The sequence below is a fragment of the Camelus dromedarius genome, chromosome 32, assembly GCF_036321535.1.
Source record: "Camelus dromedarius isolate mCamDro1 chromosome 32, mCamDro1.pat, whole genome shotgun sequence".
Lineage (NCBI taxonomy): Eukaryota > Metazoa > Chordata > Mammalia > Artiodactyla > Camelidae > Camelus > Camelus dromedarius.
In genome coordinates, this window is record NC_087467.1 from 5,801,585 (window position 1) to 5,828,590 (window position 27,006).

The 27,006-nt window shown below is 56.6% G+C and overlaps 1 protein-coding gene across 50 annotated transcripts in view; it reads left to right on the forward strand.

The window, feature by feature from the left end:
• The window catches only part of CELF4 (CUGBP Elav-like family member 4), a 287,892-nt gene that overhangs the window by 254,893 nt on the left and 5,993 nt on the right, over positions 1–27,006 (forward strand). For 4 of the 50 annotated variants that reach the window (XM_064481443.1, XM_064481450.1, XM_064481444.1 and 1 more), the window contains exons 4-12: positions 4,336–4,464; positions 4,862–4,941; positions 5,216–5,359; positions 6,226–6,373; positions 8,153–8,302; positions 11,815–11,880; positions 13,488–13,571; positions 18,504–18,647; positions 23,633–23,804. In XM_064481443.1, the coding sequence (XP_064337513.1) occupies positions 4,336–4,464; positions 4,862–4,941; positions 5,216–5,359; positions 6,226–6,373; positions 8,153–8,302; positions 11,815–11,880; positions 13,488–13,571; positions 18,504–18,647; positions 23,633–23,760 (1,073 nt within the window). In that variant the 3' untranslated portion in view covers positions 23,761–23,804. Of the gene's footprint in view, positions 1–4,335; positions 4,465–4,861; positions 4,942–5,215; positions 5,360–6,225; positions 6,374–8,152; positions 8,303–11,814; positions 11,881–13,487; positions 13,572–18,503; positions 18,656–23,120; positions 23,197–23,632; positions 23,805–27,006 lie in introns of those variants that run through there. The other 46 variants (XM_064481490.1, XM_064481491.1, XM_064481455.1 and 43 more) reach the window with 27 other exon arrangements.

The following is a 27,006-nucleotide window of genomic DNA, read 5'->3' on the forward strand; positions in this document are numbered from 1 at the left end:
GCTCCAGTGAGCAAACACACCTTTTTTACTGCAGTAGAAACAGTGTTTGGAACAGTGTCTCGCACAGAGAAGGTGCTCAGCAAACAGTTGTTGAATGACTGTAGGAGCACGCACTTCTCTGAGGGAGAGCGCTCCTGCGCTGTCTCAGCGACCTCCCACTCAGGGGGATCTTCAGCCCGTCCCCACCTGGCTCTGAGGTCTTTCCTAGCTTCACCTCCCATCATGGTGGCCTGCATGGCCCAGTTCCAGCAGCACCTGCTTGAACATGTCCTCAGAGGAGCAGTGACACCCTCACTCCCCCAAAACAGGCTCAGGCTGAGGCTCATGGGGGAGAATGAGCACCACCATCACCCAGGGACCCTGCACCACTCAGGCCACGAGTTGTGATCAAGGACTGCTCTCCTGTCCCAGGAAACAGAGGTCTGTGTCCATGGTGGAGGGAATGGGAACTGGCTGGGGAAACAAAGTCATTCTCTGAGACTCTGGCTGGGTTGGCATAAGAGCCAAGACAGTAGCCAAATAGTGTCACTGGTCATCTGACACAGCTCGGAGACAGTGCCTCGGGAAAGTGGCCAGAGAGAGAGGAGGGCACCGGGGGCTGGGGCCACAGGGAGAGGTGGCTCATTTCAGCCAGTCAGCCACAGTCCGAGTCTGGTCCAACCTGTTCCTTCGAGGCTCCTCCCCTAGATGTGGATCCGCTGATCTCTCCTCCTGTATGACCTCTGTCTCCAAGTCAGAGCAGGACAAACCAAGGAGCAGGGAGATGGTGCTCCAACTCCTCTTCCTCCTGGAGACGGAGCCCCCAGCTCATGGTCATCACCATTGTTATTACTGCTGGTCAGGCTCTGTCCCTGCAGCATCTCTTGGAAGCCTAGCGCCCACCACATGAGGAGGGCCTGGTTATTCCCATTTTAGAGACCAAAAACCCGAGGAGGTGAGCAGTTACGCAGCTGGAAGGCAGCCAGGTAGGGGTGTGAGCCCAGTGGGCTTGGGCCACAGAGGGAGACCCACCCTCAGATCCAGGTCTGAAAGGCAGGCCTTAGAGCCACTCCCCCAGGACCAAAGCCAACTGGAAATGAAGAGAGTGCAAACTGGACCAGCAGGAGGATCCTAGAAACAAACTCACTTTTGCGTTGGATAGGGTCAACCCAAGACCATGTGGACGAAGTGAGTCTGGAGCCAGGTTTCTTTGGTTTCTGGCAGCCTTCCAGAAAAGTAAGGCTAGTTGTAGTTTCCCTGGGGAAACCTGGACAGACAGGAAGATGGGGAGCCTGGCCCCCTACACGTTGGGAAAGTCTTCAAGCAGGAAGGGCTCAGGCCTAGAACTGAGGGCCGTTTCAGGCAGAGGAAGAAGGATTTAGAAGAACAAAACATAGAAAACAAAACAAAACAAAACAATCTTGGTAAAAGAGAAGTGGTTGGATAGAAAGGCACGTGTGGACGAATTTTAACGCAGTCAGAAAGCTGTCATAACGACACTGATGGAACACGTTCAGACGTCAGGAGGGAAGGTGTGGAGCTGCTGTCCCAGCATTGAAATCAGGGTCCGGAGGAGGACGGGCCTCCTCTTCCCCTCCTACTTCCTTCCTGGGAGGAGACGTTAGAGCAGGAGGGTCAGGGATTTGCAAGGGTCAGGTTTTCACTACTTTGTCTTCCTGGAAATCCCATTTAATCGGAGCCTTTAAAAGGTGCTGGGGGTAAGGGAAGCCGATCCCGGGGGGCAGAGTTTCAAGGGTTCCACTGAAGACTTGAAAACCCAGTTCACTTCATGCAAAACGTTGTTTGTGCTTCTGGGAGTTAAACATAAGCCCTGGCCCCTCTCTCTTCTGTCTCTGCCCTCTCTTTCTGCTCTTTGTTTCTAATTCTTTTTCCTCTGTCTCTGTCATTTTCCCTCACTTTCTGCCCTGAACTCCATCTCCTCCTGTCCCAACTCAGCGCCACCCCTTCCACTCCCTCTCTCTTCCTTCCTCTTGGTCTCCCAGTCTCTGCTTCCCCCATGTCAGAGCTTGGCATTGGCAAGCCCTGGAGACGGGGCGGGATGCGTCCAGCCCTGTGGGGGCAGGAGCAGCCAGGCAGAGCACCCAGGCTGGGGCAGGCAGTGGGGCGGAGCTCCAGGCCCTGAGCTTCGGCTGAAGCCCATCAGTGGTGGAGGTCCAGGCCGGTGTGCCCTGACCCAGCACTGATTGCAGGAACCAGCAATGGTACCCTTCGGACCTGGAAGGAGCACCTCATCCCTGACAGCTTGCTGAGTGCTTTAGACTGGGGGTACCAGGAGAGCGGAGATCAGGCCTTCTTGAAGAGGAGGACTCTGGGGTGGTTTGTGAAGGAGAGCAGGGACCTGGAGGTCTCCTTAGCTTTGTTCCAGACCCTGAGCTCTACGGGAACTCCTCTGGCAGTGTGGGCAACAGAGGCGCTCTGGGGCGGGAGGCACCAACCACACTGACTCCAGAGCAACACGATCCTGGAGGGCCCTTGTTTTCCATGGAAACCACGAACACGTGGACTTTTGCAGTTTTGGGGGGTGTGCATTTCTGCAGCCTTTGCTGTGCGTGTCAGTCATTGAATGTCAACAAACATCTAGTTGATATCAGCCACCACGGGGACCCTGTTCCAGCAACCATGGCTGCAGAACACTTTAGCCCCATACAGAGTGCTGTAAAACAGCCATTTATTATGCTCGTGGATTCTGTGGGTCAGGAGTTCAGACTGGGCACTGCTTGGAAGGCCTGTCTCTGCTCCAGGACGTCTGGGCCTCAGCTGGAACACTCCCAGGCTGGGGGCTGGAATCAACTGAAGACTCATCCACCCTATGTCTGGTAGTTGATGCTGGCTGTCAGCTGGAGGCCCGGGTTCCTTTCCGTGTGGACTCCTGGTGTGGGCTAGTTGGGAGTTCTTCACAGCACGGTGGCTGGCTTCCACAGAGCGAGCATCCCCCAAAGAGAGCCGAGAGTGGAAGCCGGTCCTTTTTATGACCAAGCCTTGGAAGGCGGCTAGTGTCACTTCTGTCATTCTTTAGTGGTTAGAGCAGCCACAGGCCCACCCAGATTCAGGGGGAGGGAACATAGACGCCACCTCCCTGGGAAGAGTGAAAGTCACATTGCAGTAAGAGCAGGTGAGATGGGAAATCTTTTTTACAGTCACAGGCTACTGCAGATCCCTGTCACCCTAAGCACACAGTTGAGTGCTGTCAATAAACAACACAAGTGTTGGGGGAGGCTGCTGGCAGAGCCCGGTCTTCAGGAACAGGCTCTCCAAAGTGCCCAGGGCTGAGTTTTGCAGCATGTATAGGAAGGGGTAAGAGGAGGGGGCACCAGATGGAGGTAAAAACGTGTGAGACAGAAAGGATGTGTGCCCCTGAGAATGGCATTGGTCATTAACTCATTCATTCTACAGCTCAGTCCTGAGGGCCTACTGTGTGCCTGCTACTGCTGCTCCAACAGAGGTCTGGTCTCTTCTCTCAGGGAGCATACATGGAGGGGTAGGGAGCTAGACAGAAACCCAATACACAGGCAAAGCAGTAAATAATCATCCTTTGTATTTTGGGCCACGGGAGGGGCTGGGACAGAGAATAAAGTGGAAGGAGGAGCTTTGATGAGGAAGCAATAGGTAAACAGATCTAGCATTAGAAGATTCAATCTTGTGATGCAGAAGACACTCCAGGCAGCGAGAACAGCATATACAAAGGCCCTGTGGCGAACTTGCCAGTTGTAAATTCATTTTGGTATCTACAGGAGAAGGTGGCTGAAGAAAATTGTGTGTGTCTAAGAGGAGGGAGGAAGGGATCGCAGGGCTGCCCAAAGAACCCAGGTGCTCTAGGTGAGCCGCAGGACCTGTGGCCCTTGCCCCACTATGTTTCAAAACAGAGAAACAGCCTTCCTACTGCAATACTCAATAATTTAGTTTGCGTCCTGAATTAAAGCAGTTTCCCTGAGAAAAAAAAAAAGAAAAAAAAAAGGTGTGAGGTCTGCCCTCTAGGCAGGAAAGGGCAGAGTCGCTGCAATCCTTCCCTCCCGCCCCTCCCCCCTCACCGCGCCGACCCTCTCCGCCCTTCCCCTACCCCCCGCTTAGACCCAAGCCCTCCTCCCTCACCTACCCCGCTGGCTTTGCCCTCCCTCCCTCCTCAGCCCCCTCCCCCCGCCGTTCCTTCCCCTTTAGCGATTCCCCATCCGCCCCCATCCCTGCTACCCCTTCCCCTCAGGCTATGAGCCCCCTTCCCGCCCCAGCTCCTACCCTCCCACGCTGTTACCCTTTTCTCTGGCCGTGCCCTTCTTCCCCGGGCCCGCCCCCGCGCCCCGGGTCCCTGGCCCGGGTAAGCATCTCCTAATTTTGTTCCAGAAGATAGAAAACTCTTTGTGGGCATGCTCAACAAGCAGCAGTCTGAGGACGATGTGCGCCGCCTCTTTGAGGCCTTCGGGAACATCGAGGAGTGCACTATCCTGCGCGGGCCGGATGGCAACAGCAAGGGTGCGTGGGGGCGGGGCGACTGGGTGGGCGGGGCGCGGCCGCGGGTCTGGAGCCGCCTGGAGCCGGTCCCGTCCGGCGGGCCAGGGGAGGCTGCTCGGAAGGGGTGGGGCGGTCGGGCCTGGGGGTCAGGAAAGACCGCGATCCAAGTCCAGACCGGGACGCGGAGACTTAAGGATGCTCTGAAGTCTCTGGCCGGTCCAGGTCTTTCTCTGTCTCTGTGTGGCTCTGTCTCCGTGTTTGTCGGTGTCTCTCTCACTGTCTGTGTGTCTGGTTCTCCTCTCTAATGGGAGTCGCCCTTTCCCCTCGGCCCCTCCCGTGCCCCGCCTTTCAGTCCTCTCGCATCTCTGGCCTTCCTCTGGGCCCTCCCGCCGTGGCTCAGCCTCTCCCGTCCCCCCAGGGTGCGCCTTTGTGAAGTACTCCTCCCACGCCGAGGCTCAAGCCGCCATCAACGCTCTGCACGGCAGCCAGACAATGCCGGTGAGTGCGGCCGCCCCGGGGTAGGGGCAAGGACGGGGGCAATGAGGGACCGAGACACGCCGCCACCCAGCGCATCTGTAGGGCCCCGCCCACCGCATCTGTAGGGCGCGCGCGGGGCGCTGAGACTCTAGACCCCTGGGCGAGGACTGGTGCTCATCACGGTCCTCCACCCACCCCGTTCCCCATAGCACCCAGTGGATGGGACCCCGTGGGCCTAGGCTAGGGAGTAGAGGAGGTTTGGGCTGGTGGGCCTCACGCACAGTCCCCGCTGCAGGGAGCTTCATCCAGTCTGGTGGTCAAGTTCGCCGACACTGACAAGGAGCGCACAATGCGGCGAATGCAGCAGATGGCTGGCCAGATGGGCATGTTCAACCCCATGGCCATCCCGTTTGGAGCCTACGGCGCCTACGCACAGGCAGTAAGTGGGGGCGCAGCGGGGCGGGGGGGGAGGAGGCGGCGGTTCTCCACAAATCCTAGGAAGCACGGATGGGAAGGAGGGGAGAGGTTCAGGTATTCTGTTGGCACCATCCCACCCCTACCACCACTCATGGAAGGGTGTCCTCAGCTTTCTGATTACTCCTGGCAGGGGTCCTTGGAGGTGCCACAAAGCCCTCCTCACCCACACTTCCCCTATAGTCCCCCTCAGGGCCCTGGCCCACCAACTTCTTTCTTCCACATTGAGGCTGTCTCTGACAGCATCTCCCCTCAGCACTCACATGGGTGGCACTGAGGTAGGCCAGGGTTCTAGTTCAAAAAATGCAGGCTCATCTCACTTTTTCAGCAGTGTCCCAGCTTGGCCAGTTTCAACAGTCACCCCAGTTCCCATTCACCTCTGTGAGAACACTGCAGGTAGCTGAGGTTTTTTATTCATGCTTCTCCTGTAGCTTTTACCCAGCAGACTCCAAGTTAGGGACAGAAATCTCTGACAACTTAGTTCTACAGAGGCTCCTCCAGCATGTCTCTAGAGCTTTGGATGTCATATCTCCATGAACTTCAGGCCTTTTGCAGGGCTGACCAGCACCCGTGGAGCCAGTCCCCCTCCTCCTCCCCTACAACTAATACTTTTGAATGCAGTTTCCTCTTGGGCGTTGGTCTCTAATAGCCACTGAGGACTAGGGCAGATATGGGGAGGATGTCAGGGCTCTCTGGGGGTGGAATGGGGAGATGTGTCTGAGCTCCCAGGGGACTCAGGGCCTGGGAGGCTGGTCTCGGAGCTGAACCCCTTGGTGGGGAGGGCTGCCCCCCTGGAAGCGCATGGTATTTTTTCCACTCCCTCTGCCCCAGCTGATGCAGCAGCAAGCGGCACTGATGGCATCGGTCGCGCAGGGCGGCTACCTGAACCCCATGGCTGCCTTTGCCGCCGCCCAGATGCAGCAGATGGCTGCCCTCAACATGAACGGCCTGGCGGCCGCACCCATGACCCCAACCTCAGGTGAGTGGACAGGTACCAACACAGGGCCTGGCCCAGCTGGAAGGCAGCTGGACCCTGATTGCTACCTTTTGTTTGGCCAGTGGCGGCCACCAATGGACCCTCCTGTGTTAAAAGCACCTGATGTCTGGACCCAGTGCAGACCTTACCCTCTGGAAATCTGTCTCAAAAAATGTCCTAATCCCTGAGGGCCCAAGGGAAGATGGAATGTGGGCCCCAAGCAGTCCCTGGTGTGGTATCAGGGTGGTGAGAATTTCACTCAAGTTGTTTAGCCGTGTCAGATGTCAGGGGGCAATTCATGCTGGTCTCTAACACAGATATCAGGAAAGGAACTGACAGGAAAACATCTCCCTTTGAGGTCCGAGGCAGGGAGAGCCCTGCCCTTTCTGCGGCCCTGTTTGGTCCCTTGCCCAAGGAGAGAGGGAACCCCATTTTTTCATTTCCATTTAACCCAACTTATATTCACTATCTTTTTCCAAGACAACTACACAAGCAAGGAAGAACCCCAAGAGTTATTAAAGGACAGAGGGGTTAGAAACAGCCCCACTTACAAAGCATGTTTTTAATTGGATCTTGGCTATTGTCCAGTTCTGTGATTCCCAACCAGGGCAACCCCAACCCCAAATATCTAGCAATGTCCTGAGACATTTTTGGTTGTCACAACTGAAGGAGGGTGAATGCTCCTGTAATCTGGTAGATAGAGACCAGGGATGCTGCTGCGATGCACAGGACAGCTCCCCATAAGGAAATACGTGGCCATAAATGTCAATAGTTTAAAGTTAAGAATGCCTGACTAGCCCCAGGGGCTGGCCCAACACCCCAGCTGTTGTTCACCAAGCTTCCATGGCTCTCTGCAGCCAGGCCATAGCAGCAGCCTTCCTGACATCCAGGAGCTATTCATTTCCCAGCTAAAAGCTATAGAAGATTGTGCATGTTTAGCCCCAACTTCAGCACTACCCCACAACTCTAATCCCCAACCTAGGGACATTCCTGATGGCCTCAGGTCCTCATCCAAAGAGAGACCCTGCTTCCTACATGAAAAGGAAGGGTCTTTCCAGCCTCTGGGGCCTCAGTACAGTCACTGTGCCATCCACACCTTGGTTTCCATCTACCTGGTGTAGGAAGGGCACAGTGTATTGTCATCTGACCCCAGCTTTACCCTTGCCACAGTGAGCATCACCACTGCCTTAACTGGAGGAGGCCAGGGTGTCTACTTTGTGTATGAATAGGACTGAGTCTGGACTCTGCAAAGGGCTCTCTTCCTCAGTGCAAGGGAACACCAGAATTAAGACCTCCTCCACCTGAGTATCGAGATTCTTTCATGAGGAGGCAGATCAACCTCTCAGTGATCCATCCAGTGAAGATGGCAGGGAGCAGAGCCACAGCTTAGAAACAATCACCAGTCCATCCTGACTTAGCTGGGGTGAACAAGAGCCACTGAAAAAGACTAAAGGAAGACCAACTGTGGTCAAAGTCAAGGGTACTTAAAGGTCTGTAAGCTACAGGTCCAAGGTCGAGCAGTCAGCGGTCAGGGAAGTCTTATAGGGTAGGTGGAATTTGGACTCTGCCTTCAAGTGTAGATACACTTGGGATGAATAGGCTCATTACATCCAGGGAGATAACTCAAGCCATGATTCACAGATAGGATTGAATTGATGTGTGAGGTCCAAGTCTATCCCCAGGCCCTTGGAGCCAGCAGGGTGGAGCTCCAGGTATTTGCCTTCATCACCTGTGTTCTGCTTGCTTCCCCCTTCTTCCACCCCTCTTCACCTCTGGAACCAGGTGGCAGCACCCCTCCGGGCATCACTGCACCAGCCGTGCCTAGCATCCCATCCCCCATTGGGGTGAACGGCTTCACTGGCCTCCCCCCGCAGGCTAATGGACAACCTGCTGCAGAAGCTGTGTTTGCCAATGGCATCCACCCCTACCCAGGTAAGTACATCTGGTAGCCCTTCCTTCCCCATGCAGCACACTCCTCATCCATTCTGTCCCTGTCCTTGCTGTTATAACTGAATGCGTGGCTCCTGCCCTCTGTCTTTTCCCTGGTGGAACCCCAAATGTGATCAGGGAGAGCCAGCCTCCTGCCCTCCTTCAGGGTGCTCCTGGTGGGAGAGAAGACAAATCCTTGGGTGTTTGTCAGTCTGATGGGTGAGAACCCCATTCCCGGGGCTCCCTCAGAGAAGAAAAGAGAATAGATGAGTCATCCAACCAAGTAGAGAGAGGCTAGTAACTGCAAATTAATTAAGAGTGAATTTGACCCCAAAGAAATGAGGGGATAGAAGCTAAAAGAATAATCAAATTTAAGTAGGAAAAGACTCTATTGGGAAGCAAGTGAAGGTATATTGATTGGCAATCTGGCTAGTGCATACCTGTTCAGTCCCCTGGTGCACACAAAACCATGGTCAGCACTTTGGACAGAGGACCAGAACCTCGGATAACTTCCGGGTCCTGCTTTCATGAATTCTGGCACACAAGAAGATCCAGGAGGCCTGTTCCTGATGAACTTTGTTCCTCTAAAACTTAGCAGTTCTCGCATGGTAAAAATGTCCAGTTGACTTGAAACAGCTCCTCTCTCTGGTCTTGAGGATAAACTGGCATTGGAGCAGGGAAGCTGGGCCAGTCAGGAACACAATAGACATCAACAGAATAATAAAGCCATAAGGCAGAGCAGAGTATGGTCAAGAGTGAGTGTCCTCTGATGCTAAAGGATTCAAAGGAAGGGAGAGTTCTGTAGGCTGAAGCCCAGCAGAGCTTCCCGAAGAGCCGCACAGGTCAACCTTTAACAGCTGGGTAGGAATTGGAGACTTCTGGATGAACAAGGAGCACACTGCTGTGGAGGGGCTGTCCTGGAGGCCCAGAAGCAGGAGGGGCTTGCCTGGCAGGGACAGGGGTTGGTAAGGAGGTTGGCTCAACAGGGCAGAGGAGGTCAGCTTTGGGGGCAAACTCATGCTTCCCACTCTGGTTGCCTGTCAGAATCTACTGTGTGGTTGTAAAATCACAGAAACCCAGGGATTCTGATTTCAGTATCTGGAGTGAGGCCCAGACATCCAGAGAGTATAAAAGTTCTGCCAGCACCAGAGTTCAGTGTCACTGTGCTGGAGAGAAATAGAGGAGAATTTCCTGACTTTGAACTTGGAGTTGTTCTTGACCCCTTCCCGGTGCTTTTCCGACGACTCAGCCCTCAGTGCACAGAGAAGAGGCTAGAGAAGCCTAGGGAGTGGAGTGACAGGGCCTGGAGGATCTGGAGTGTTGTTTAAGGGTGAAGACTCCAGGCTGGCAAGGGAGGCAGGGGAGGGGCCTGGCAAGCAGGAGGTGGGAGACACCCCACCCATCTCAGGTTCCTGGGCTCCTCCTCCATCAGGGCTGGGAGATACAGTTCCCAGCACATCTGGGTGGTTTCATTACCTCCCCCCACCCCGCCCACAAGCCCATCTGGATCTCTGGATTTTGACAAACCTGCTCCTTCCCCACCCCCAGCAGCATCTGTGAGCTCTTTCCCTCATGGAATTTGGAAATGTTTCTCTCCCCCATTTGTAACAATCTGCCACATCCCATAAACAATCCCCTGCCAGAGCAGGAGGGAGGGATGGAGGGAAGGAAAGGAGAAGAGCAGTACATTAAAAAAATTAATTTACCATCTTTAAATGCAGAGTTTGGAGCTGCTCTAATGAGCGAGATCCTTCAAAGTGTTCGTTCTGTGGCAGTTACTAATGAGGTCATTAAGCAGAGAGAAGTAGAGAGGGGTCTCAGAAATGCTTTTCTCCACTTCCGAGCCCCACGTAGCATCTCTGCTGTCCCCTCTTGCTCGTCGAGATCATGCTGGAAGCACACAGTGTGGCCTTTACTGCCACACGACACCCGAAGGGGTGGCTGTCACAAATGATAAGGGCTGTTCATTCATTCCTTATGTTGTGGGATTTGCTGAGCACTTGTTATGACCTGTGCTGGGGGAGCTGCCATCTACCTTGTGCAGTTTATATTTCGCACAGGGCACCAAACTATGCCCAGAGAAGAGACATCTTTCTCTAATTGGCATAAAGGCTGTATGTGGTTGAGCAGCTGGCATGGCCAAGAAGACAAGCAAGAAGTGGCTCTCCCTCCAGAGAGCTCAGGCTGGGGGAAGAGTCAGGCCAGGGAGCAGGACACCACCCTGCCAAGTGCCACCACCATGTCACCACTGGGAGCTCCAGTGTCCACCGCAAGGGAAATAGATGGATAGGTTTTGTCCTGGACAACCCCAGGCGGGATGGAGCCCGCACCCTCACCCATCTTCAGCTCCCCCTCCTCCTGGGCTCAGTTCCCCTGCTGCCATCCGCATTGTCTCTAAGGACCTCTGCCCCAGCACGTGCCCTGGCTCCCCTGGGACCTGGGTGCTATTGCTCTAGTGTCATGTTACTGAGAGTTTCAGGGATGAGCGCTTGGGAGGGATGTTTGGAAATTCTCTCTGGTCTACAGGCCTCAAAGCCTGGCATGGCCAGTTAGCTTGGCTGGCCCGGGTCACCGGGCAGATAAGCCCAGATGGTTTTTTTGCTGCTTCCCTGTGCTCTCCATCTTGCCCCAAATATACTGAGGCCGAATCTGTCCCCATCCACCTCCCTGGGCCCCCAAGGCCAACCTACTCCCACTTCAGTCATCACTGGCCTTGGTCACCAAAGGCAGTGTCCTCCACTGGTCCATGCTCCATCGAGGCTTTTACTCACTGCTTCTGCAGACACAGCACAGACAACAGACGTGAACCAAGCCTCTTCCCCAGTCTGGGTCTCCTGGGTTGCTTGCCAAAGTCTCAGCCGCAGGTCCTCTTGTGGTGGGCAGCAGACATCCCAGTCCGAGGTCGGGTGGAAGAAGGTCTTTGGACTTCTGGTTCTTTGGTGTCCATAGGCACCGTGAGGTGGACCTCACTTGTGTGGTCAGTGCTGCTGTGGGCATCTCAGCTGTGCCCAGGAATGGAAGACCTCCATCCCTTGTGCAAAGTCCCTAAGAATTTGGGAGGAGGTCCCTCTACTTGAACAGGGGTGGGTGGCCCAGGGGACTTGGTGGCAGGGTAAGGCATCTCATGCCCTTTCTTTCACCCAGCTGGGCTCTGCTGGGGAGGAGTGAGGAGGAGACCACCCTCCTGATAGCCCCTAGCCCCCTTGTCTGCTTTCCCACAGCCCTTCTCCAGGGCCAGGGCTCTCATGTGTCTCCCCACCAAGCTCTCATGGTTGAGCCCTCCTCTGGCATCTCCTTCCCAGCCTTCTTCATGAACCATCCATCTCACCACACCCCCGGGATGGGGAAGAGGGAAGCCCCCCGCGCAGGGTTCCTGCCTCGGATGCCCCGCGCCAGGACGGAGACCACAGTGGCCAGGAAGCATGCAGCTACAGCAGAATCGCTGTGGGCACGGTGGGGGAGGGGCTGGTTTGGGAGAGCAATGCTGACCTCTGCCCCCTTGGCTCCCCCTGCAGCGCAGAGCCCCACCGCCGCGGACCCCCTGCAGCAGGCCTACGCTGGAGTGCAGCAGTATGCAGGTCGTTAGTATCCGCGCGTCCCCACCGGCGTCCCCCGGCTGCGTGCGCCTCCCCACGCCTGGGCGCAGGTGCCCCCTCCGCACCCAGGCCTGCGCCCAGCCCTGTGAGGGAGGGGGGAGCAGGGAGGGACTGCCAGGGAGCTGGAGTAGTCCGAGGAAGGGTTTTACTGAGAGGCCACCACCCCCGCCATGCCAGGCTGCCTCCCTCTCTCTGGCGCCCCCTGGCGATCAGGCGGAACTCAGCCATCATGGCAGTGGTGGATGGTCAGAACTTTGGATGAGCTGGTGAGCCAGGCTAAACTTTAACCTTGCTGTGAAGTGACTCATGCTTAAGGCGAGGTTTCCTTCCCCTGTGGTGCTGCCACGGCTGGTTCGTCCAGGATTCCCAAGCCTTCCAGCAGCACTGGGGTGAGGCCGGAGCTGGGGTGCTGCCCTCGCAGTCCACAGCCACTGGTCCAGGAAGCACAGATGCTGGGTTTGAGGCAAGGGAAGCAGTTTCCATCCCCGTTCCCCCTGGACATACACAGGCATCGGGGCTGGGGCCCGGACAAGGTTGACAGGGAACCAGGGACGACAGGCAGCCAGAGGTAGAAAAAAAAGAAAAGCAAGAAGAGACAGCCCTGAGCGAGCAGATGGCCTGGGATCACTGAATGGGAAGGTGATGAGCTGCTGTAGGAAGTCCAAGGCCAGCTGTCGGCCAGGCTCCTCTTCCTCCCCTGGGCTGGGCAACACCTGTGCACACGCGTGTGCGTGCGTGCGCGCGCACACACACACACACACACACACACACACCCCCCACAGTCATCCCCGTTCAGCCAATGTCCTGCTGTCTGGCCAGGTCAGGGTCCTTCCTCACTGTGTTTAGAAGAGCCAGCAATGTCTCCCCTGAGGGTGATGGGGCTGCTTGGCACCATAGGGACCCAGATGAAGCTGACTTCTCACATCTGGGGAAGCTCTCTGCCTCACCTGCTGAGCTCCCTTGAGCCCCTCTGGGAGCCAGGCCAGGCAGAGGAGGGGGCTCCCCATTCCTGTCCCACCTCTGGCCCTTTCCCATTAAATATACAAAGCATCAGATTTGTTCAACCCAGTCCTCAGCCCCTGGGGACCCCCCACTGGCAGGATCCAAAGGCCAAGCCCCCACCTCGGATGGCCCCCCACCTCCCACACAGGCGCCCTCTGAGCAGGGGTGATGGCGTGGGTGCCAGAGTCCACCGTGGCTCAGAGAAGGGGAATACCTTGGGGGTTCCAGGTGGTGTGGGACCATCGTGTCCAGGGCATTCTGATGCTTTTAATTATCCGTTCTTGTGGATTATCCGCACATGTGGATTGTCCATTGTTGCAGATTAAACTCGCCTCCCCCATGCACACACCAGCACGCACACACACACACACACACACACCCCTCCTTCTAATCTTCCGTGTGCTGCTCGTCCCTCGTGACTGCTGAAAACTGGCTCTATCTTAAGAGACTGAGCTGAAATGCATTTTTTGGCTGGTCTGCTTTTACTACTCAACACTGAAATTTCTCTCTTTCTTCCTGCCTCTCACCCTGTCTCTCTCCATGTCACTGTCACCATCTCTCGCTCTCGTCTCTTCTCTCTGGCCCTCCAGCAGCCGCCTATCCTGCTGCCTATGGTCAGATAAGCCAGGCCTTTCCTCAGCCACCTCCAATGATCCCCCAGCAACAGAGAGAAGGTGAGTCTGTAAGCCGGGCTCCCAGGCCCCTCCCCGTTCTCTCCCCAGAGAAGCTGCTCACCTGGGCCTTTGGCTGGGGGGTTCTGTTCGCAAGGTGACCACGTCTGTGCGTGGTGTTGAGAGTGAGGGGAGGCTGCAGGATTGTGAGAGGCTGCGCTCTACAATCCAAGTGCAGAGGTGCGCTGTCATGGGCGGCTCTGCAGACTAGGGTGGAGGGAGGTCAGGAAGGTGGGGCCCCAGAGGAGGTCCGAGAATCTATCCTCCTGCAACGGGCAGCATTTGTCCGATGGAAAGGAAGAGGAGAAATGGGATGCTTGTGGCTGGGGTGGTGGGTGGGAGAAGGGAGACCAGTTCATCATGGACAGAAGTTCTTCCCTCTGGTGAGTGGAGGAGTCAGCTGGAGCTCCCAGGGAAGGACTCTAATGCTGGTGAGGGGATGGGAGTGCCCCAGGCTAGGCCTAGAGTAAAAAGGGGACCTGGAAAGCCACGTCCAGAGGCCCCAGTGTAACAGGGCGGGCCAGCAAGGGAGGATGGACCATCCTAAAGGTGCTGAGAGTCCTCCTACCCCAGAGCCCGGAGCCCTGCAGGAGCCGGGTAAACAAGCCCACACTCGGGGATGCAGAGATGCTTGCAAAGCTCTGTTTGATAGGGTCCTGTGCTCCCCACCCCCATGAAAAGGGTTATCCTGCCCGTGAGGCCCCCACACCTGTCCTGGTAGCCCACGTGGCCTGGGGGTTCCAGTGGTCTCTAGGTGGCTGGCTCCAAGCCCCTGCAGCAGACCGTCCCCGAGCTGTGGGTTGTAGGCTAGTCCTGGAAAGGACCCCGGGGGTCTGCTGGTCCAAACCCCTGCAGTCAGACAGGCCCCAAACAGGCCCCAGAGCCTGGACAGCTGAGAGCCTGGTCTTTGAAGCAAAGCCCCCTGGGTCTGACTCCCAGCCTGGCCTCTCCTCTCTCAGCCTTCGTGTCCTCACCTGGGAAATAGGACAGTGATGATCAGTCCCCAGAGCGTATGAGGGTCAAACTAGCTCAGGTCTGTCTTCCCAACTGCACCAAGCACCTACGGACTTCTCACTGCGCGCGGCCCTCCCCTCCCCACTTTTTCTCCCCGTCCGAAGGTGGACTAAGGCTCACCTTCGTTCACGGGCACTGGGCAGCTCCTGAGACCCATGTCATCACGTCCCTGGGCCCATGAGGACCAAATTACAGGAATCCAGAGGGGTGCACATCGGGGCCCCCTGCTTGTTCCTGCAGTCACACCCTGCGGGAGCTCCGGGTCACACCTGGGGCCATTGGTGAAGTGGGGGTGGGGGATGGTCTGTCAGCCCTGCCTCCACCAGAGGGCCGCCTCCCTGGGCTGTGGCCCTGGAGCCTGATCTGCCCTGCCCTCCTCCCCCCAGTCCATGCCTTCCAGCACAAGAGGTGGGGTCCAGGAGTCCCAGTGTTGCCCATCTCAGGCCCAGGATGGATAGTTGTCCCCATGGGCCCTCACTGCTTTTGTCACCCCACTGGCTTCAGGCCCCCCCCACCTCATAGTCAGAGCCCTGCATTACTCTGGCCCATGGACTTAGGGGTCTCTAAACCCTGCTACACATACACACACACACACACACACACACACACACACACACCTGCAGGTCAGTGCTTCTCTGACCAACATACGTGACAGCCCCTACCACTGGCCTTAAACCCAGTCTGTCCATCTGCTCCCTGCCCCTCCCCCACGTCACACTTCATACCAGCTCACGTGTCTAGCTCTGAACTCTTTCAAATACCTTCTCTCCATCTCTGAGCAGCTTCAGTTCCCCCTCCCCCTTGCCCTGCTCCTTAGAGCAGACTGACTGGCCAGTCCCCCTACTCCAGCCTCCTCTCCGGCAGGGGGATCGCCCACCCTTGCCCCCATTCTCCCTGACTGCGGTACCCTGGGAGAGCAGGGCATGGGGAGGGGTGAGATGTGAACCCAGATACCTGTAGAAGCCTGCTGCTTACAAGGGTGAGCTCAAGGCATTGGGAGTGGGGTCTTCAGGGAAGGCTTTGGGGTCCTGAAGGATGAGGTCTTCAGTGCGCAGAGATGGGGAAGTGGGTATTGGAGGCGGGGAGAACAGCAGGAACAAAGGGAGGGGTGCTGCCCAGTATGAGGTGAGCCTGGAAATGGGGGGAGATGGGCAGAGGGTGGGTTGAAGCCAGACCAAAGCTGCGTCCAGGGTTGCAGGAGGCTGTGTTCCTCCAGCCATGCCAGTGGTTGGCCCCTTTCCACCATGGTCATCTCCCCTCGTGTCATGCCATTGAAATACCAGGACCCAATGGTTGCTGGGCAGGACCTTCCCTCCAGCTCTTTTGTCTTTGAGCTGAGCCTGAAAACAGTTGCCTGTAGCCCCCGAGGCTGTCTGCCCACAGACGAGCCCACATTACTGTGTCCAGGGCTGCAGTGTGATCCAGGGCAGTCACTTCCTGTCTCTGGAGCTCCGTTTAACCACTTCTCAGAAGGCTGGGTTGGACCAGATTGATACCCGAAGTCCTGCGGTTGTGCCATCTGGATGCTCTATAATGTGTGAATTAGGGAGTGCGCTGAGGGCTCCGGGTTAGCTGGAACAGGACAGTGTGTAGACTCGCTGTTGAGGGGGAGGGGCAGGGGAGTAGATTGGGGCCGGGAGAGCCACCCCTGTGGGGCTCTGCCACACGCCCTGCTGGTGGGACTGAGCCCAGTGGCTCTGTCCTTGAAGACTCCTTGTCTCTGTAAGAACAGAAATAACGTCCACACAAAGCAGCATGCAGAACCTGAACTTGTAGGGAGGGTCCCACGTTCAAGGCGAGTGTCAGCATGGGCTGGAGGGCTCCGGGAAGCCTGGAAGAAAAGAGTAAGGATGGGAGGAGGTGGGAAGGCATGTGTTGGGGAAGGGGAGTAGGAGGATGGGGGAAAGGCAAATGCCCTACTCCTAGAGAGCGCCCCCTTCTGGCTGGAGAGAAAACCTCCCAGTCATACAGGAGAAAGAACGTCAGACTGCAGTGTGGGCTGTGGACTCAGGGAGCCCCGGAAGGGAGGGGATGTGGGGAGGAGCCAGGTGGGGGTCCTGGAGGAGGTGCAGCTTAGATTAGGCCTTCAAACTGGTTCCTGTCCCAAGGGGACACGTCTAGTTGGGGACCGCCAAAGGACACGTTCAATGTATGAGTCAGTGAGAACATGCCATGGTTGGAGGGGATGGGTGAGGGGAGGGCCACCGGAGCATGGGGAATCCAGCAGCGGGACCCCTGGAAGTGGGTGAGGGAGCATGCTTGCGCCGGTTCTGAAAGCGCCGTCCGCTGGCAGAGCCAGCAGTCCAGGGAGGGGAGGCCGGAGGGCGGGGATGGGCTGGTGGTGCAGGGCAGGGACCAGGACCAGGACCGAGGACTGGCTTTGGTGGTTAGAGGACTCCTAGAGATCAGCTGTGACCCTCAAGGGGGTGGAGATAGATGGAGGGAGGAAGTTAGGAGAGCTTGGAGGTGAGAGGAGAGGAAAAAAAGGACAGGGAGACTCCGGAGCTGGTGCTTTGCTCCAGAACTGGGTTATCTGGCAGCCTCGCGCATCGCAGAGAGCCAGGATCTGGCTGTGAAAGCCACACATCAGCCCACGTCAGTGCCTGACAGCCTTTACTTTTAAGCTCTTGCTTAGTTTCCACCAGCCTCTGATCAGAACTTAAGTTCTTATCCAGCTCTTAGCAAGTGCAGCTCTTTTCTCCACATGTCCTCCATGGGCTGGAAACAAACATTGAAATGACCCCACTTTAAAAGGCTAAGTTATATATGGCATAGTCTATTTTAGATGACAAGAAAAAGACGAGTTCCCTTTCAAAGCATTAAAACAATGTTTTGGTCATTTGAAAAGAAAAATGTAAATCTTTAGCTGTCTGGAAATTTCAGAAATCCAAACACCTCACCAGTGTTCAGGGTTTGTGGGGCACTGAGATTTATGATAGATACAGGGAGAGGAGGGCACAGACTACGGAGGCAGATGGCCTGGGTCTGGGTTCATATCCTGGCTCCATCGCCACTAGCTGTGTGACTTGGCACGTGGCTTAACCTCTCTGGGCCTCAGTGTTCTCATCTGTGAAGTGGGGGTGACAACAGTACTTGCCTCAGGGCCGCTGTAAGGATTAAGAGCCTTAACATACATGTCAAATGTGTGGAACAGCCTGACATGCAGTTCATGCTACAGAAGTGGCTGGACTGTTACTGTTGTAATGAAATGGGGAGCCCTTCATACAATGAGACTTGTGGGTGCCCTGGCCCATGGGTATCCCATCATGGAGCCTTGCTGGGAAGCCCTTTCTGCTCACCTAGCTTGCTGGAGGAGGCGGTATAAATTTTGATTTTTGCTCTCAAGATCAGGGCTGAGTTTAAGGTTCAGGGCGAGGGAGGAGGGGAGGGCCATTGGGGACCAGGTAGGAAGGGAGGAGGATGGGGATTCCAGGCCCCAGTGGCCTGCCTGTGGGAGGTAAGGTGAGTCTTCCAGGGGCATGGCTGCCCCAGGGCAGCTCCTTCCATCCTCCCCTGAGTCTGGACTGGGCAGGTCTCCCTCCCCCTGCCTCCTCTCAGCATCTCACCTCCATGACTGATCAGATCTTGGCATGTTCACCCCATTCACTGGTTGACTCTACCCCTGGAGCCCTCAAGTTGCCAGGCACCCTGTTAAATGGATCCGTTTTGCAGAAAGGGCCACTGAGGTGCAGAGAGGTTCAGTGACTTGCCCCAGGGCAGAGCAGAGACCAGAGCTCATATCTGGGGCTCAGCAACCCCCCCTTTTCCGTGGCCACCTTTGGATCTTGGATGAGACTCCCCCTCCTAACCTTGCCCCCACCCCTCCCTGCTGCTGCTGCCTAACTCGCTCACCTCTCCTCTGTCTCTCTCTTCCCCCCACCCCGCCATCCCTCCTCCCCCGCCCCCCCCCCCCCACCGCAGGGCCCGAGGGCTGTAACCTGTTCATCTACCATCTGCCCCAGGAGTTTGGGGACGCTGAGCTGATGCAGATGTTCCTCCCTTTCGGTAATGTCATCTCCTCGAAAGTGTTTGTGGATCGGGCGACTAACCAAAGTAAATGCTTTGGTGGGTAAAGATAACAAACCAACTAGCTTCACCTAGGACAGGGCGGTGCTAGCACCAATTTATCGGTGTCCAACTGCTTTTAACCTGCTCCTTCACATCGCTCCCTACCCTCAAGTGCTCCCTGTGGCCCAGCCTCTAGCCTCCATCTCTCACCCCTCTTCTCTCTTCTGTTCTTTCAGCTTCTCGGCTTTCCCTGCCCACTCCCACCCATTCCCCCAGCTCCCCTGTCCCAGTCCAAGAGATAGTCTTCCCTCCCAGCCCCAAAGCTCAATTCTAACCAGCTGAGAAGGGGAAGGGATCCACCCAGGGCAGGGATGGATGGGTAGGGAGCAGAGCCTGGCCATATCCATTCTCCCAGTACCACTCTGGTCTCAAGGTCAGGGTGGCCCCGAGGTAAAAGCTGAGCATGACCCTTGGGGTGGGGTGTCTGCCCAGCTGAGGCCCCTATGCCTGCCCCTTGGCCTCCTCTGTCTACCTCCCTTTTCTGCCCCGCCCCCCTTCTCTGTCTACCCTGCTCTTTGCTCCCCTCTTGCCATCCAACGAACCCTCCTCCCCCGGCCCACCCCTTCAGGCCACCAGAGCTGAATTGTTGAGGAGTCAGGAAGAGGAAACTGGTCCCTGCCCTCAGGAAGCCTCAGGTCTGAGCATAGATGAAAATCCCGTCTATTCACCAGCAGTGAAATCTGCGAGGCACCAAGTAATGGAGGAATGAGAAAGGCAGGTGGATATAAATAGACAAAGGAAGGGGAGGGAATTCCAGGTAGGAGCAAAGAATGGATGAGGGCATGTGGGCTGGGATGCAAAGAGTCCAAGGTCAGTGGATGAGGAAGCAGGAGGCTTTGGGGAGAAAAGAGGATTTGGCGAAGACGAGCTGTGAGGGTGGGTCTGTGCTGGGGAGGGTTTCCACCATTCAGGTGAGGATGCTTCATGTGGTGTGGTAGGCAGTGTAAGATGGTGGGAGTGACCAGATGAAGGTACTTTGGGGAAATTCTCCTGATGGCAGGTGTTAGGAGAGAGACAGAGGACTCAAGAGGACCTAGGAGTATGGTTGTCAGAGAAACCATGGGATGCACAGGATGCCCGGTGAAATTGAAATTTCCGATAAGCAATGGATACATTTTTAGTGTGAGTATGTCCCAAATACTAGTGTAATGTGTCCCATGCAGTATTGAGGATATACTTATACTAAAAAATGCAGTTATTGTTTATCTGAAATTCCAATGTAACTGGGCATCTTGAGTTTTGATTTGCTTCAGACTTCCTGGAATCCCACCTTATCCTCACACCTCTCCCCTCCACTCGTCCTCAGCCCCTCTCCCATCTCCTCTTCTGTCTCTATGAGAGCTTCTTTCTGGGGCCAGACCCACTTGTGAGTCCCCCAGGATTGAGGAGGCCAGTCCCCAGAGAGTCCTACATGGAACCAGAGACAAGTCTGCCAGAAGCTCTGTATCTCCAGGTTGCCTCCCAGGTACCGGGGCTGGGAGAACAGAGTAGGATCCTGCTTCGGCCAGAGAACCCAGCTCACCCCTTGGGGAGTAGGTACAAGAGTGTAGAAGCACCATGAAGCTCATGTTAAGGAGACTCCAGTTTGGAAACCAGCTTTCCAGGGCTGTAAAGGGCTTCAGGGTGTAAAGCATGTTCCCCAAGGCAGTCAAGATCTTTGCACACTATCCCTTCCCCTCTGGCCGCTGCCACAGTGGTACTTCAGTGGCATAGAGTTGCCCTAGTGGCTCATTTCTCTGGGGGACGGGAAAACAAGGCAAAAGGCAAAGACTGGGTTGCACCCTTCCACTGTTTGACCAGTGTTTCTTCTGACGAATTACAGTTAGGTATGTAGAGCAACAAACTGGAGATCAGCTGCGTTTGCTTTTTAAGTAAGCCTCGGATGTTGCATAAGCCAGAGGAGAACTGCGAAGAGCCCAGAACATGCTGGGACCCTGCGACTGGAGCAGGCTCAGTCTGCAGCCATGTGCCCCTGTATTCCTGCTGCCATTCTCGGGAGTCAGCCTCAGACTGCCCTTGCCATTAGCTCATTCAAGTTCTCCAGCAAAGATTTTTGCCCTGCTTTTTCTGGAAGTCCTTCTCTGTATGTCTCTACGCTGGCTCTTTCTTCCTGAACAAATGTCTAGCGCTGGGCATCCACCCGCCCTGAGAAGGAACAGGCTCCCACCAAGCTGGCCAGCCCAGTGGCTCCTCCTTAACCCTCACTTACTCAGGCAGCGAGTCTGTGCAGCTGTCCCCAGCTCTCACTCATGGGCAAGCCATTTACTTTTAGGGCCTCAGTGTTCCCATTTGTGGAATGGGGATTTCAGCGCTCATCTCTCAGTGATGCTGTGAGGGTTACATGAGGTGGTCTGTGTGAGGAATCTGGCCAGAGCAGACCCTCAGGAGGTGCCTTTATTTCCCAAAGGAGGAGCCACTTTGCTGCAAATGTGGTCCTCGTTACAGTGAACCCATCGTGCTCTCACCCCACGTGCTCTTTATAAGCGTGAACAGAATCTTCTGGAGGCCTTGGTGAGCGTGTGTGCAGCACAAATGGGAGAAGGGCTGGAGGGCCACCAGGAAGGCATTCTACCTGCACAGCCCCACAGTCTGGGAGGCAGGAACCTTCTCAGGAGCGGGAGGAATGGGACAGGGGGCTCTGGGAGAAGGGACACAGTCCTGGTAACCGTAAACGTGGGAGATGGTGCCCCAAGGGGGGCCAGTGGGGGAGAGGCTCACTGCCTTGACTGCTAGCGAGTTTAACAAAACTAGTTCAGGGAGAGAAGTTCATGGAGACTGCAGTCCTTCCCAACCCCCAAGTTTCCAGAAACTCATCTTGAAGGCTGGGCTGCTTCTCTCATCCAGGACCTTCTCTCCCTCCCTTTACATCTCCAGCCTAGACAGCACCTCCAGCCCCTTTTATCTTTATCCCATCTTTTCCCCACTTTGCTCACATTTGGGGTTTTTTTGGAGGGGGGACTGTCACCCACAGTTAGGCTATCCCGTCCTGAGAGAGAGGGAGAGGCTTTTAGTTCACCCACGCTTTTTAATCTGGGGGAGAGCAGTGTAACAGATACACCATTCACACATTTGAAAACTGCTCTGCTAACAGCTTGACTGTACTCATCAGACATAGAAATCTGATGGGGAAGGGATGGGCCAGGAGGAGTGAGGTGGGTGGTGGCAAGATGACTCACATTGATCTCCGACTATGGAAAATCAGGAAACTTTCCTATCTATTCTGGCATATAGATGAATACAGATGTTTGTGGTGCCCTGGGCCCAGCTCTGACCAGTCCCATCTGAGCTGACATGCGTGCACTCTTGAGTACACACACATCTTTCCCCATCTTTGATGACTTGCGGCTGCAAGAGCAAATGTGAACAAAGGCAGGAAGGAGAAAGAGAAAAGAGACAGGTAGAGGCAGTTTCTGGGGCGGAGTTAAAAGCGGATAAAGAGCCACCACATAGGGAGAGTGAGGGAGAGGCTGCAGGCAGGCCCATGGTATCATGAGCAATTAACCAAAAAAACCAGTGTTCTGCTTCAGCACGGTCTGTACATGGACTCCCTACATGCCTAGCGGCCACTGGGAACAACCACCCCAAATGAGACATGTTTGCAGGATGGCTTGGTAACTTCGCCAAGCTTAGTTTCATATATTTTGCAGGATCTAAGTCTATTTTACAAGAGAAAAGGCCTCTAAAGTCAAGTAAATTCCAGGAAATACTAGGTTAAACAAAGCTATGAATGTTTATTTATTGGAGGAGTTAGGGTGGGAGGAGGATGTTTTTATTTGTTAATGTGCCTTGGACTGTCCCAGAGTGAGCTGGCTGTCAACCTGCTTGACCACAGAAAGCCCCTTCTGAAGGAGCACCTATTAGGGCCATTTTGGGAAATGCTGATGTAGCGTAGTCTCTGTAAGGAGATGCAGTCAAAGTTCCAAAAGGTGACTTCTAAATCAACGTGGGGAACCTAATCCATTCCCTCCTGGGAACTGCTTGTTTCAGGTGACTGGGAGCCACGGATGGTTCTATATCCTGTCCTGGGACGTTGGGAGAAGTGAACGTGTGAAAAAAGCACGTCTTCAGTCTGTAATACTCGGAGAAGGCTCTCAGCTGACTTTTAGGAATAGTGTCAATTCGTACTATTATTTGTTACACCATTATTAGTTTATGAGGGGTCGCAAGGGACTCATCGATCGGCGCGTGCTTAGCCCAGGGCAAGAGCCCCTGCTCCCAGGGTGGTGCTTTACTAAATAAAAGGGTGGTAAGGACGGCCCCTGGGAGCGCGGTGGCGGGTTAACGCGAGTCGGTCGGGACTGGCCTCGGTGGCCACCGGAGCCTGGCTGGGGGCAGCCGGGCCGGGAGGGGAGCGGGCGGAGGGGCGGCGGGGCCCCGGCCTCTGCCCTGCCCCGCGGCCGGAAACGGCGGTGGAGAAGTCCGCTCCGTGGCGCCTCCCCTCCCTCCCCTCGCACTCCTCTCTCTCCCCAGGCCGGCACCCCGTGCCCTCCCGCTGCCAGGCCCCCTCCTGTCAGGGAGGACAGTGTCCAATAAACTCCGCCCGCAGGTGTGTCCGCCCTCTCCCACCGCAGGCGGGGGCTGAGGTGCCGGGGCCGGCCGGGGTGGGGGGCGGGCGCCTCTCCGAGCCCCGCCGAGCTGCGGGCGCCCCGCCTCGGGGGAGACGGGCGCTGGGGAGAGCGGCGCCGCCCAGAGCCGAGGTGGAGCGGGGGGCGGCCCGGCCCGGGTCCGCGCGGGTCCGCGCGGGTCCGCGAGCCGGGAGCCTCTGCAGCCCCTGCTGCGGGAGGGGCCGCGAGGTCGGGTAGGGGGCGGGGCCCGAGGGGTGGAGCTTCGAGCCCCGCCCCTGCCCGGAGGCCCGGCGGGAGCGGGGAGGGGCGGCTGCCTGCCCCGCCCCGCCCTCGGTCCCCGACCTTCTCCCCCTCTGCCCCTTCCCGGCCCGGGCGGCCCCGTGGAAACCCAGGCCCTCGTCCCTCGTGTCTCGCCAGGCTTCGTGAGCTTCGACAACCCGGCCAGCGCGCAGACCGCCATCCAGGCCATGAACGGCTTCCAGATCGGCATGAAGAGGCTCAAGGTGCAGCTGAAGCGGCCCAAAGACGCCAATCGCCCGTACTGAGCGCCGGCGGGAGCGTCCCCCGGGGGAGATCAGGACTCGCACAGGTAACCGGGGGCGGTCGGGGCGCGGGGACGGGGGGTTGGGGTGGTTGACCCTGTCCGGACCCGCCGCCTCCTCTGGCCTCTGTGGACTGGACCCTTGCTGTTCCTTGGACCCGCTGCGCCCGTCTCCACCTGCTCCTCTCCCGGTGCCTAGGGGGCAGGCAATGAGCTGTGGTCATCCCGGCAGAAATGGGGATGGCCATCCCCCTGCGGCAGAGCCAAGGGGGACAGGAGTGAGGGAACTGCTCTGAGAAGGTCTGCACTGGCAATCTTGTTTGCCAGAAAACCCCGGGGTGAGCAGATGGCCAGCTCAGGGCTGGGAGAGTTTGTGGGCGGAGTAGGCTCAGTGGGGAGCTGTAGGCCCTACTGGGGCCTTCTCCCAGACTCTCGGGCTCTCCCCTCCCCAGTTCTCCTGCCTGAGGGCTGATGGCTTTTAGACACTTGACCCCTTCACCCCTCCAATTCCCCGCAGCGCAGTCTGGAGAGGACGGACAGGACTTTTCAAAGGGAACTTTACCGAGAAACGAAACAGGATGGGACAGAAACTGAGGAGGCTGATAATACAGGACTGGGGCCACTTACCCTGCCCACTTTACAGAGGCCATGATGAGTGGGCAGTTGTCACCTTTTCCTGCTCAGTCTGGGTCCTTACAGCTGGAGGCACAGCCAGCCACTTCTCTTCCAGGCCACGTGTTCCCCTGGGTGAAGCAGATTCCTGGGGAAGAGGGGAGGGAAAAGCCAGGGCAGGCCATCAGAAGTCCCCCTTTGGCCTGGTTGCCCCCATTGCCGTGGGCTCCTGCAATCCCAGTTCATCACAGGCCAGGGCCAGGCTGCCCAGCCCTCTGGTGCTTCAGTGGTACTGGGTGCCAGGTACTGTTACATACTCAGCAGTAAGACTGGTAAGGATCCTTGTCCTCAGCAAGGGAGACAGACAATAAATAAGGACATATGATCAAAGAGTAAATTATATAGTGTGTCAGGTTTGTTAGTTACAGTTAAATCAGGTAGTCAGGGTAGGCCTTGTTGAAAAAGTGACACGTGAGCAAAGATCTGAAGAAGGTGAGGCGGGGAGCCCCACCAGGGTCTGGAGGAGTGCATCCTTGTGCTGAAGGAACAGCCAGTGCGCAGGCTCCAAGGCGAGGGCAAAGTGGTGTCTTCAAGGACCGTCAGGAGGCCAAGGTGACCAGAGGAGAGGGACCACGAGGCGTAGTGGAAAAGGAGATCCCAGAGATAAGGAGGGCCACCTGCAGGCCATTCATGGGCTGGGCAGGGAGCCATTGGGGAGCTCTGCGTACAACAGTGACAGATTAACTTGCATTTCGATAGGATCGGTCATGCAGTAGGGCCCAGAGCAGAGGTCTAGAGCCTGGACCTCTCAGCCCAGGGCCACAGCAGTCAATGTGGTGTGAGGGATTTGAGTTCTAGATGTCTTCTGAAGGCAGAGCTAGGTTGCTGTTTGTAAGGAATTAGAGGTAGGTGTGAGAGGAAGCGGCGTCAAGGATGACGCTTGGCTTTGGGCCTGAGTGACTGGCAGAGAAGAGCTGTCGTGACCCGAGAGGGAGGGGGTTTGAGAGAAAAGTCAGGCGCGTGACAGACTTTTCAGTGGAGGTTCAGAGTGTGGAGTTTTGCGGGGGAGGTCTCCAGTTCCCCAGTCTCCCCTCACTTCCCACCATTGTCAGCAGCACACCCTCCATCCACCCAGGAGCAGCACCACTCACCTTCTCTGGAACAGGGTGCTCGAGCCTGTACCCACTGCAAGGCTGGGGAGTGAGACGTGGCTGCTGCCAGTGAAGGAGGGCAGAAAGAGGACGCAAAAGCAGCTAAATCCCTGCATGGTTTTACAGGCTGATAGAGGGTGTTTACAAATAATGAGTCCTAGGTGCCCAGAAGGCAAAGCTAACCTGAACTGGGGCCGAGGGACTAGCCGTAGCTCAGTGTGGAGAGTGGGAGGGGGATCTTAGGGCCAGTGGTGAAGACAGAAGACACAGCAGGCGGCCAGCTCAGAACTGGAGGTGGGGGGTCTGGGGCAGCCCCGCCACGGGAAGGAGGAGCGTGCTTGGGCTTTGGTTCCATAAAGTGAGGCCCCGGTGGGGTTGGGTCTGCCGATTCCGATGTCTCTGGAGAGTGTGGTTCCTGGCTTCCCTGCTGCCCCGCGCCTCTGGCTGCCTGGGCTCCTGTCTTGTGCTAACATGGGGGTTTCTCCAAGAAATCTTTCCCCAGAAACTAAAAAGAAGGAAACAAAGGCAGAGAGTGGCACGAACATGGCCAGGCCCAGGTAGACACCCAAGTTCCTTGGCCCTCCTCTGAGCTCACTGATCGCTCTGGGCCTGCACTGAGGGCCAGTGTGCCAGCGCCCAGCCCTGCGGTTCTGCGGGGGGAAGAACACACTGGCTGTCTGACCCTGCGGGTCCCCGCCTCTTCTGGTTCCTGGCCTTTGGCTCTGAGTGTGCTTTTGCAATGTCTGCTTCGAGTTTGCAGGCATGGGCACTTCGGGTCTGGCCTGCATGGGGCGGGCTGTGGCTTTGAGCCTGGGCCTTCTCTGGGTAGAAGCCGGCTGTGTTTAGGACCTGGCACCTGAATTGGCTCAGCTGGACCATAATTTCCTCACCTGGGTTGTGAGGTGGGGCTTCCCAGACCTGATTCAGGGTTCCCCATGCTGCTTGGTGACCCTGCTGCTATCTCTAGGGCTGTGCCCTGGGAGGCTCTTCCGGATGGCGGCCAGGCAGGGGTCACCCTGCAGGCAGAGGTGTGGCTGCCCCCTAGTAAAGAGAGTGGGCAGGTGTGCAGGGGCACAACCCTGGGAAGGCTCCTTAGCGGCCAAGTGAGTGTGGGAGTGTGTGTGTTGGGGGCCAGGCGTGTGTGAGAAATGAGAGTGTGTATGAGAAAGTTGCCTAGAATTGGCTCTGAGGAGGGGCTGTTTGATGTTCAGGCTTCAATCCCCAGTGTTGGACAGTGCCAGGCACTGAAGGGCAGCTGGAGGGAAGCTGGGAGTGGGCAAAGGAACACAGTGGATGGGCGCCCCGTAAGTGCTCAGGACTGGGGGAATGTGCCCCGGGGGTTCCTTAGTTGCAGTCGGCATGGCAGACACCTGATGACACTGCCCTCCAGCCTCTTCTTCCGCCCCAGTGGCCCCACCAATTGGATATCCTGGGTGGTGGGTCTAAGAGCTTTCTTTCGGGAGGGGCTGGGGATGCAGACAAGGGTG